The sequence below is a fragment of the Haliaeetus albicilla genome, chromosome 6 (assembly GCF_947461875.1).
Source record: "Haliaeetus albicilla chromosome 6, bHalAlb1.1, whole genome shotgun sequence".
Lineage (NCBI taxonomy): Eukaryota > Metazoa > Chordata > Aves > Accipitriformes > Accipitridae > Haliaeetus > Haliaeetus albicilla.
Genome location: NC_091488.1, coordinates 41,238,719 through 41,250,860, shown reverse-complemented (window position 1 = coordinate 41,250,860; position 12,142 = coordinate 41,238,719). Strand labels below are relative to the sequence as shown.

General features: G+C 42.7%; 1 protein-coding gene across 1 annotated transcript in view; it reads right to left on the bottom strand.

Moving 5' to 3' along the window:
- The window catches only part of GRAMD1C (GRAM domain containing 1C), a 54,228-nt gene that overhangs the window by 15,870 nt on the left and 26,216 nt on the right, over positions 1 to 12,142 (bottom strand). The window contains 3 exon segments of the mRNA XM_069785777.1: positions 845 to 1,007; positions 4,433 to 4,553; positions 5,687 to 5,805. Coding sequence (XP_069641878.1) covers positions 845 to 1,007; positions 4,433 to 4,553; positions 5,687 to 5,805 — 403 coding nt within the window.

Sequence of the window (12,142 nt, the reverse complement as noted above, 5' to 3'; positions counted from 1 at the left end):
CTCTCTCCCCAGGACACAGCAAAAATGCTTATACCAAAACCACTATGAGACATACAGCTATGCTTTTCTCTCCTGTGGTGAGAAGAGGAAAGGAAGCACGTAATAGCCAAGTTACAATCTCTACACTACTGTGATATCCATGTTTCTTCTCATCTTGTACTGGATAATGAGGTATGAGTTATGATGATGGTATATTAGGATCCATTAATATACTAACTCTGTTGGCACACAAAGTGTAATCTGCTCCAAAATACATGTTAAGATTTTTCCTGTTCAGAACAGATTCAGAATATGCACAATACACTCCTGAAAGCTGGGAAGTTGTCTTGCCTGGACTTTCAGTGAATTCCTCAGTTTAATCCATCAATAACATCGAAGCCCATATGCCTTAAGAAAGTATAAGTGTAAAGAAAGGGAGGTGGGGAGGGTGGGGCAAACTTGCAGAAACTGGGGAACAGTCTGAAATGTTTCACCTCAGTTCCCAAGAAGGGAGAACAAAAGCAAAGAAAAATATTTGAAATACCTGTGAGAGCATTGAAAGTGAACAAACACCACCACATTGTCAAGAAACTTTGTTTTTTAAGTTTAAGCTGTTAGCAACACTTCACCCACCAGAGGGAAAAAAAGCAAAACCACTTGTTACTGTTCTAAGCACCCCCAACAACAACTTTCTTTTTTCTCCTCAGAAACTAAGTAAGATACAAAGACCTTTTTTGCTGCATTTCTGTGAAACAAATGAGCAAAAAAGTTTCATAAGATCAGAAAGTTCTCTAACTTGCTCCACAAGTGAGAGGGAACACCAGAGTCAGGTTGTCTTACAGATCCCAACTGTTAAGAGATTTACCTTCTTCACTATCTGAGGCACTGCTCTTCTCTGGAAGATTTTCATTCTCATTCAGGTCCAAGGACTTTTCTAAAGACCTGCTCCTGACTAGCTTAACAGGTTTTCTTTCTGAAGATGGAAGAGGGCTCTTCTTTACTTGCTTCTCACTTGGGGACTCCTCCACCTTAAACAACCAAGAGAAAAAAATGCATCAGTAATCACAGACCATTAAAAAAAAAAAAAAAAAAGAGAGAGAGAAAGTTACTTTCAAAGAAGAAAGCCCACAAGTTTTATCTGCTCAATTACCACAGAGTCAAGCACTAATGTCTCACTTGTTCCCCTACACCAGCCAACTTCCATTCCTCTTTATTTCAAACTTTCACTTTACCCTGGTAACAAGGGACAGACTTACTCATCTGTACTGTTATATCAAGAGCTGCCTTAAAAGGGACAGTTTACTCCCCATCCAGTCACCTTGCACCCACCTGCATGGTTTGGTCCTCTTCCCTGCATCAATGCTAGCATTTATAAATTCATTAACCTAACACAGATTATTTACTTTTTATTGATCAGGTTAGTTTTTTCCTGCCAGTTTAGCAAGGGGTCCAACAATCTTGAGGAGAAGCACAATGAAAATAGGCAGAGCCTCCCTTTTTCAGCAAGATTAGATCATCCCAATTACACATTTGAAAGGTGTTCTTATTCTGCAGGTCTCCATTATCCTCTGGAAAAAAAAAAGTTTTAAAACACTGTCTAGACCCATCCTACCTATAAGATGTTACTTCTCAGAAACAAAGCAATGGAGTATCATTTGCCATCTCTAACACATAAGCAGGAAATCCCCCAAAACATCAGTCACTGAATCAATGATGCAGCTCTTAACCCTAAACCATAATAACTGGTGGCTAAACTTACATGCCATTGCACACTTCAAGAAGTAATTTCTAGTGAAACTGTATGCACAAGGTTCGTACATCTCAAAATGCCACCCAAAAAACTTGGCTACGAGCTTTGAATCATAGTTTTCATTCTAAACCTCTCCTCAAAGCTCCCATTGCCTCCAGTGGAACAGCTGGGATCAACAGTAGTACAGCCCGCCATATGCAGTAGTACACGGACCATAATAAATAAGATCAGGCCTCCTCAACTGAGTAGTTCCGATTCATCTGCAATAGCATCATTCCTAAAGATTATTCAGCACTGACTCAAAAAACCAAGAGCATGCACTACTTGAATAGTCATCCTGTACTTCCTGTACTTCTTGGCTTTTTTCAAAATAAAGATCATCTACTTTTTTGTGCAACTGAGGGCCATTAACAGAAGGTGGGTGGCTGTAAAACTGAGAAAGGCATGAATTTGACTGCAGTATAAGCAGGCAAAAATACTCCCTCAAGGACAAAAAAAAAAAAAAAAAAAAAAAAAAAAAGGAAGACTGCACATCAGAAAAGCAAATCAAAGCAGATCAATTAAGAAATGCTCCTATTGAAAGGAGCTACCATGCCAGAAGTTACTCAGTCACACAACAGCAACTAAGACAGAACCAACATTTCTGCATCAAAATATTCTGCCAATACAGATAGAAGTCAGAAAGGAGCTAATTGTGGTAAAACAATCTAAAAACTGATACACAGATCCAGAAGAAATCCAAGGAACTCTCATAGCATTTTGATGATGATTAGGGATCTGGTGAACAAGTGGAGCTCCCACCAGCAGCATAAGAGCAGCCCACTATGCCATGAGCAGAGCAGGGAAGTCAGGCTCAAGACAGAATACAAGAGCAACAGCTCCTACAAAAAAAGCCTTTCATGATGTCAGGGAAAAGCAGATTCATGCTGTGGCTTTTGGAATAACTGGTCAACTCAAACACAGCTTTCTTGGGGTTTTTAGTGTTGGGGTTTGGGGGCAGGGAGTTTGGTTTTTCTACACTGAAGAGTAATAACTTTAAGATCTGTCAGCTGGATTTAAAGACGTATAATTTCTTCTTTATGTACATTTATCTCCTGAGCTAGTCCAGTACTGCTAAGCTCTGTCTATGGCAAGGTTTTTCTGCTTTTTAACCTCTGAACAGTGGGCTCTGGGACTGGAAGGCCTCCCTACAAGGCACCCCTTGGGAGGGAAGAAGATGGTTGAAAATACAGGTAGTAAGGTGGTTCCCACATTGAGATGAACTGCACTTAGAGAAGGAGATGAGCCATGACTGATGTTACACACAGACTTTCTTTAATCAACTATGGACAGCTATTGTCAATACTTTTTCCAAGACAGGCTAAGTACTATAGCCAACCCCTCCATTAGTTCAGATCTTCCTCTGAAGAGAGCTTTGGGACTTGTCTACCAGAGCAGTACAGGAGAGGTTAAACCTGTTTCCCTCAAGTCTTTGGAAGGTGATTAACTGTGTTTTGTATCATCAGCACCATGGTTTTTGATAAATACATTCTAAGCACTTCTGCCTCCACCTATTGCCTCTGTGCTTCTACACAATATGCTGTAATCCTGGGGCTGTGGAGAGAGCATTGACATTCTTGAGAAATACCAAGTGACACATACAGCTGAACACAATCATTATGCATTTTAGTTACACTGAAACAGTAAGCTAAACAGTTTAGTTATGCATTTATCAAGACTGCACTTTTACACTATAATTAAAGGACTTTTTAAAAGGCAGTTTATTCAAGGGAGAATCCTAGCATTTTTCCTTGCATACAAACTAAATCCCTAGGCATTACTCCTTACCAACATGCCCCATTAGATTTAGCACCTGCAAGAGATCTGTGGGAGTGGCACCCAGTAGGTGAACAAAACACTTCTTTTTCCAGGCAGAGCAATTATTTTTAAATAGCTTGCTCTTGTGCAAATAAGACTTACAAGTCCAAACCAAGGCTACCCGGGTAGATTTTTAGTTATCCTAAAGAGCCCAGATTCCAGGAGCATCCAGTCCTCCCAGGCCTCCCTTACAGCTCTCCAAAACTCTTGTTTTATACTGCTAGGATTTCCATGAGGGACGCCCATTATCCCATTAACTAAGCTTTTAATATCTGACAAATACCAGTATTGTTTGCTGGGTCTGAGTCTCTAGCCATTAACTTGGATTTTGGCAAAACTATTTAAAGCCTGCTGAACCTCCAGATCAGTTTTAGCAAGTGACAAAAGCCAGAAGATTTATATGGTAGTAAAAACTATTACAATCATCTCCTTCCTTTCCTCCTCAAATTTTCTAAAGCAGAAACAGCAATTAGGTACCCAGCTCCAGTGAAGTTTACAAGAAATGCTTTAGTGCTTTATTTGCTTTTCCAAGGTCTTTCCCTTGGGGTAAATTGTACTTCTATTAATCAAAAGAAAGTGTCTGTAACCTTTTAGGACTACAACTACACACAGGGGTCCCAGCAACTGTGCTAGACACTGTGTACACCTCAGATTTTTCCAAATGCAAGAAACATTCTTGAAACTTGAAGATATTCATATTAAATTTCTGATGTGAAAACCTCCTACGCTATTACGAATTCTCAAAGGCTTCTTTAGAAGTTACAATCCCCATGCATCCTATGCTTACAGATATACAAGTTCAGCATATATGCTACAAATAGCAAGAAAGGCTGTGTCAGCACTTACTCCTGGCAACGCATGTCTATTGAGTGACTCTCCTTCTGTTTGAAGCGTGGGTTCCGGAACTAAAGCAATCATTTTAGGTAGTTTTTCATCCCTTTCTCCAGAATCATCACAAACGCTGGATCTGTCCAAAGCAAAAAGGAAGACATCTTTGGAGATACAAGTGCTGAAAAATCTGAGAAAGCTTCTCATGTGTGATTTTTGCATTCAAACCATGGATGTTCAGCTAATATTAAAAACTGCCAACTCATTCTTCCCACATCCAGCTCGTTAATCTCTCAAGCCGTTTTCCTCAACCTAGCCACCTCTCAGAAGATTCAGCTTCTGACTATAAGGTTAGTAAAACCAAGCACTGGTGAATCAGAGGGAAAACAAGTGCTGTGGGAAGAGAGGAAACAGAGATAGCTTAGAACAAATTTGGAAGGAAAATGCTTTAAGAAAGTTTGAGACAAGAATTTTATCCTGCATCCCTTATTCCAGAGTTGCAAAGTAGTGCATTTTTTTACAGGAAAAAAAATCCAGGAAATATTTAATAGGACACCTTTTGAAGCTTGCACTGAACTTAAGATTATTTTTTTTCTAACAAACATACTGAGATAACAGCATTGAAAACAGACATAAATTACATTGTTCACTTTTGTAGGGCCATACTTATTTACAGATACAAAAATTAAAGCCCTGTTATTAGATTGACACCGACAGTTCGTAAGTTAGTTCATATTTGTTGCAAAAAATCAATGCAACCATTTAAAAAAATCCACATCTATTCCAGCTTCCTAATTCAAGCTGAGGACAATACAAAAATAAGCTAAGATCTCAGACATTGGGAGAACAAAGCAAAACAAGTGTTTCAGTCTCCACAGAGGAGAAGAAAAAGTGTCTGAACACCATATATAGCTCCATTCCATTCAGTCCTTCCATATTGTCAAAGGGCATGCAGATCCTGACTAGATACCATCATGAGAAAAGGCTGCTATTTAAGCTATGCTGCTGATATCCCCAAGCAGATCCAGGGAGAACAAGGTCTTCCTATCTCCCTCCTCTAAGGGACCTCAGCTGTGCTCCTACTATTTTAGGCAATGAACACAATTAAGTTTTTATGCACGTTCAGTTTATGCAGTTTGGTTCTTTGTATCCTTTTACTATAGGCTTAACCTTTCTAGTAAGGCTACGGCAGCACTTTGGAAAAAGAATTTCTAAGAAGAGGGTCACTGCTTCTCCCTGAACATTTCAATAAGCTTTATAGCCTCCCCTTACCGAGGCTGCCCGTTGTCCTCAGATGATGAGTGGAAGCTCTCCATCTCCTCACTGTTCAGGCCCAGCTCAGAGCCATAGCTCTGGTGCACCAGCTGCCAGAATTCCTGCTTGGTCAGCCTCTGAAAGAAAGCAAGCTAGTCAAGAACTACGGTATGGGACAGTAAGGCACAGGAGGTAAAACAGTAAGAAGTTTGAATTACGCCACAGCCTTTAACCTCAATTCTGACAAGGACTGAAAGCATTTAGGTATCACATTTCAAGATTGGATTTCAGCATTTTGAGGAACTGTACTCCTGTCTACTCCACGTTCCCAGTCCATCACTGTCCAACCAATAACACCAGACATGAGAAAAAAAATTGTTATTTCAGGAAAACACACACTCGTAGCCACTACTTGCTTCTTCACGTGTCACCAATGTTTTCACAGATATCTTCAAGGTAGCTCCCTCTTGAATTTCACTGAATGCGGCACAAGATGAGTAACTAGTAGACAGCCAGGGACTCCCTCTTTGATCTTGGACAAACTGCTTAATAGATACACACTTGTTTCCTCAGGATGCTGAGAGTGCTTTACAAATGGTGAGAGGCTAGTGTTTCAGTCACTAGAGACAGAGGTGTCTAGGTCAGCCAACTGTCCACTTTGCCAAGGTGGGACAGGAGGTCCTCACTCCGGAACACCACCAGAGCCCCCTTCATGAAAAACAGTTGCTTTTGCACAGTAACAGTATTACCTTGACTTGCCACGAGCTACTCTTCTCTTTCTCTACAATGCCTGTGCCCTGCTCTGCAAATTCACACAGCTGCTGGGATATATTTAAGTTTTCTCAGATCATAAGGAAATTTAGGAAGTGAAAGTAGTATCACAAAACTTATGTCGGCAAAGCAAGCAACTAGTTTCAAAGTCCACTTCAGGTGTACAGGGCTAAAAAAAAAAAAAGGGAGAGAGAAAAAGGAAATGGTTCTGGGATTTAGCAGAGCTCAGAGACCAATACTAGCGATCTTAAAAAAAAGAGACACCACACTGGAAAAATGTGCCTCAGCCACAATCCATATTGATCAAGGGAACAGAACCGTGCTAACGAGGCAGTAACACAAGTACTGCTCACGATTTGCATGAAATGATCACATTAAATACCCATGCATTATTTAAAGGGCTTTTAAACGATCCTCCCCCCACCTCCCTGCTCCACCTGTAGAGCGTTACACTACCCGCAATTTTAGACGAGACACAAAAGCGCCGACCCACGAGCACGCCCCCACACACCCTCGGCGCTCTCCCCCCCCCCCCAAACACACACACACACCCCCCGGGGCTGCCGCCGTCCGTGTGTCCGTCCGTCCTCCCCCCCCCAGTGGGCGCCTGCCGCCCCGCACCGCCACAAACCTGCCGCCTCCCGCCGGGCAGCGCCGCTCCCGGGACTCCCCCGGCCTCGCCGCGCTGCTCCCACTTCCTGATCGGCGCCGGGGACCGGCCCGGCCCGGCCCGGCCCCCCCCCCCGCCCCGGCGGTGGCTCCCGACAGCGGGGCCGGGGCAGCGCCTTCTTCCCGGGGGGGGGGGGGGGGGGGGGAGCGGGGCACTCGGGGGCATCGCCTCAGCGCCCAGGGCGCCCACGGGGGTCTCTCTGCCCCCTCGCCCTCGAAGCGGGACCCCCGCGCTGCACGGCAAGGGAGCCGCTTCGTGTGTGTGTGTGTGTGTGTGTGTCCCACACACGCACCCCAAACTGGGGGGAAAGAGTGCGAGGGTCAGGGCAAACCCAGCCCAGCTGTCAGCCGCTCTGGAAGAGGGGTGTTGGGGTTTTTTTTTTTTCCCCCGGGTATTTTCCAACACAGAAGGTTTCGGGCTTTTCAGAAAGCAGCCGGCACAAGCATCCTAGTGGTAGAGATCAGTTTCGAGGTATTTAATCTTACCGAGGACAAAGTAAACATTAAAACGCAACACACACACACGTAAAGCAAGGGTCCTAACTGCTAATGCCAGCCTCCCTCTGCCGCGGGGGTTTGTTCTACAAAGCAACGTAGTGCTAAAAACACACGTATCAACGTACAGCCGCCGTATTTTCCCCAGGCACGCTGTTTTTCGGAGCAGTAAACTCATAACCGACAACCAGCAACCTACAGCTGTTTTCATCAAACTGCTAAAAACAGGAGTAGGCGTTACATGGTTTCCAAATACGGCTGAGCTGTATCTTTAGACAGCACACCTTTCAACCAGAAATTAAAAGGACAGAAACAAAGCCACTTTCACTTGTGGCCCAATATTGCCAGCACCTTTACTTCCAGTCATAAGAAAATAACTGGCAAATGGCTAATGTCGCTAATTAAATTCACTAGCACGTTCTGCACCGGCCTGTGGGCAAATCAGGCTGCCCTTGTACAGAGCTCAGTGGCTTGAGGAAAGCAGAGAAACTTTAAGCTATGCATTTTAGGACTCTATAAAGCTGTTTCCTGTGTTTTTCTGAAGTCAGTGTTACCAACTTCTGATTCTAAAACAGGATTCTTGCACTCTGCTCAATTATTCCTAGCTCAGCCAGATATAATAAGTTGTTAATGGTCACAGCCCAAGATCAAACCAGGCTTGCTTTATTGTATCAGAAAGGATTTGTTCCGAAGGCAAAGAAGGGCACAAGCTTTCTGGGTCAGACTTCTGCTTCTGAGAAGACGGTTTGAGAAGCATTGAAGCTTGAAAGGCTGAATCTAAACATGAATTACTTTTCCCACTCAAGGTGACAGTCTATGCTGGGTTTTTCCTCAGATCCCTTTGTACACAAAAAGAAAGGCTACAAGAAGCAGCTTGGACACATTTTTGTCTTTTCAACCAGAAGCATAAGACACCAATACTTTGTTTCACACTAGACAAAGTGGTGTCACAGCACAAGCAATACTACAGAATACCACTGACATAAGCAAAGCTGCTGATTTTTACCCCCTGTGGACAGATGCAGAAATAAGAACAAGACACTCTGTACAGGTTTACTCCAGAGACAACCCCCCCACCACACACCACACTCCCACCAGTCAACTCTGATACAGAACTCCGATTGCTTCTTCGCAGGACAGGGGAAGGAAACAGCAAACTCCCCCTCTAACTGCCCAAACATGAAGGTCAGAATCAACCCAAGCCCTCTTTGACCCCTAAAACAATCCTCGTTGCACACAAAAGTGCAAGTAAATATCTCTTTTTCACAACCTACCCTGAGAAGCTGCCCGGGAAGGCACAACTGCTGTCCTGGTAGATGTTTGCCACAAGAAGCATAGCTCATCAGAAATTCTGGTCCCTTCTCACACCTCTAGGCTTACCTGCTACAATGACGCTGGAGACAGGTGCAAATCTCTACCCAGCAAAGCAGAAGAAGAACAATAGGAAAATAAATCCAACTCTAAGGAAGAGGACTTGTGGGAATTGAGACCGATTAAGTTAAGATCTTGTTCCATTAGAAATAAGGGGCACTGTGTTTGTTTGGGATTTGAATGACCTGCCTAATTAGATTTTAATTTGTTCCTTCTCCCTTCAACTGGAAGGATATTTGACACCCATAAGCTTTAGGAAAATAAAGCAAAAGTGTAAACGGCATTGCTCTTACTGTCAATAGCAGCCATAGTAAACTTGTTTTACCAATCTAGAAAGCCTGTTGCAAAACAGGAATTTTGCCTGATTTTATAAACTGATGTATTATTGAAACCCTCAGTGGATGTGGAAGCAGCTATCTGTTTTATCAAGACCGGTGTCATGTCTCTTCCAGACCTACATTAATGACTCCTTATTTTCCATGATGCTTCCCCTTCGACCAGGAGCATTTAAAAAACAATGGCAAGGTAAAAGCTTAAGAGACTCACTCTGAACACATTTTGCAATAGGAAAGGGGGAAAAAAGTAGAATTTTTTCTACTAGAAAAAAAGTCTTTACATGAACATTTGAAAAAAAAAAACATAGCCTAAGAAAGGACCATCTTAAGAGGAAGGTACCCACTGATTCCCAGAGGAACCAACATTGAAGGGCACCAAATGCACGGTAGTGTACTCTGAGCAAGATCTGAAGGAGAAGCTATGAGCTAGAGAATTACAGCTCAGCTAAGGGGACTCAGAGTCCCATCAGAACAGTGACACAAAGTTGGGGGAGAGCTTCTTGATGGCCAAAGTAAGCTGAGGCATGGAATAGCATGTAACCATTTATTGGTTTACTTACACAATGCAAGTCATTTCCAATAGAAAGGTGGACTTTACAAAATACTACTTGTTCAACTGTCTAGGACACACGATACTTCAGAAGTACACGGCAGAATGGCCACAAGATGGAGATCTGGGAAAGGGCATGCTGACCCTACCGAGAAGTTCTACAGGTGGTAGAAGCTTAAGGCGTATCAGGTAAAGCAGATAAATCACTCTTCAGAGGTGAGACACCGCAACACAAAATCTATGCCCAGGAAGCATTGAAGAGGCAGAGCCCGTGACTGAAAATTACCTCTGCACAAACATGATTTGAAGCAAATGCAACTCCAGTCCCCTGGATCCAAACCCTGCAAATTGGGGATAATTCACCATCAGGTGGTGCAAACCAGCACTGTGACAGCTGCATTCAGAGTTACACTTCTGATGACACCAGAACAACTTTATTTCGGAATTTAACAGTTGGATGTCATCTCCAGGTTTAGCAGATGCACTCCAGATAATAACTAAGTTATCCGCAGGCTTTAAAATATTTAGCTATCTGCAGAGGAAACATTAAAACCAGCTCCTTTTGGAACTGGTTCCAGAATGAGATTTGTTTTCATGTCACAAGCCTTACAAATTCTGACAGGATCCCTTTGACCACTGGAGCCCAGAAGCACCAGGCTTCACACACTCAGGGCACTGCATACCACACCAGAACCTCAGACATCCAAGATCTCTTTGAAATGTATGGTGTTCCTGCCATGGGGTGGTGGGGAGAAAGCAGCAAAACTGCTTGGATGGACCAAAGGCTTTCTTTTAGCAGTAGGTCAGTGGGCAGCTGTCACTGTAGTGCAGTCAGTGGATCCAGCTCTAGCAACTTCAGTTTCCACTTTCAACTCCTCAGTGCCCCTCCACAGCTTGATCTAGTTTGGTTAAGCAGTAAAGAATCATAAAGCAGGCTGACAGGAGACAAACACATTCTAGCAGTGAATCAGAAGTCACTACTATATCGCAGAAGCAGGAGCTCAATCTGACAGAAATCCCATTTCAATAAGTAGCTCCAAACGTACCACGCTAAAAAGCCCTACGTACACCTCATGGCAATGCTCCGTCTTACCACAGAGAACCCCAAGCAGAAATTCATGTAACAAACTTATCTTTCAACATACTTCAGTTAGGATGCAAGAAAGCTAACAGCAAGATTAGATACAAAGAATAAGGAGAGTTCCCAAGCTACTCAGATGCACTGGTCCCTAAAACCTGCTGACTCAATTCATCTGGTCTTACATGCAGTCCATGCGTTCTACTTTCATATCTATCCTTTAGTTACTGCTCTGAAATGACACTAATGTGACACTCATTTCAGTGTCGAAGAGTGGAAATGCATGGGAAAAACTAACACTGAACAGCACAAAGCTTATTGCCCCTGTTCCAGCCCCTTGGATAGGTTTGTATACCTCAACGCCTATACATTCACCCTCCTGTGCCACAAGCTAACCAACTGAATAAGATAATTACCATTCCTGACCAACTTTGCCTAACAAAAGAAAACAAGGTTAGTTCCGGTTGCACATTCCAGTCCAAACATGACATAGTACATTGTGGGTTTTGCAGTGCTACTGCTAGATTCCAGACAAGATGGTTATGATGTTAAATAGTATTTGATATGAGGGATAAGAGATTTGCAGGAAACATTAGTTTTGCCTTAAATGGCACTTTCCTTTATTTTCAGTTGGGTTTTTTTTGACAAAAAGTGCCTCTAGCCTGCCCTAAAATTCATCTAAAAAAAACCTTGTGTGGTTACTACACATAAGTATTGCAACAGCTTTAAGCCTTTGGGGACCACTGTAGTGCAGAGTTGTATATGGATATTTAAGTGTTCAACTGCAACCATGTTGAAATATTTAAACAACGAGAGCCATGAACAGGAAGGAATTGGCTTACAAAAATTGCATTACTTACAGTGATGTTCTGCAAAAGTGTTGGTATATTTTTAGAAAGAAGATTAGCTTAAATGTCCACAAATTGCAATATAAATCAAGCTAACTAGCAGAAGTTGCCAAAATACACTTCCATATCATACAGCCTGCCTTTGTTGCATTTATTCAAGGTCAGAGGAGTTCTAATGAGTTGGTTGGCAAAGGTTCAGCTAACTTATCCGAGAAGGTGACTTTTGGCTTTTTCCTTAAAAAGGAAAAAGCTTTCACTGAAAAAGCCTCTTGCCTTTTTGATCACAAATTAGCCATAGAAAATGTGAAGCAAATGCATGCCAATTTAGTAATATCTGCTTGAGTTGGTAGTGAAGAG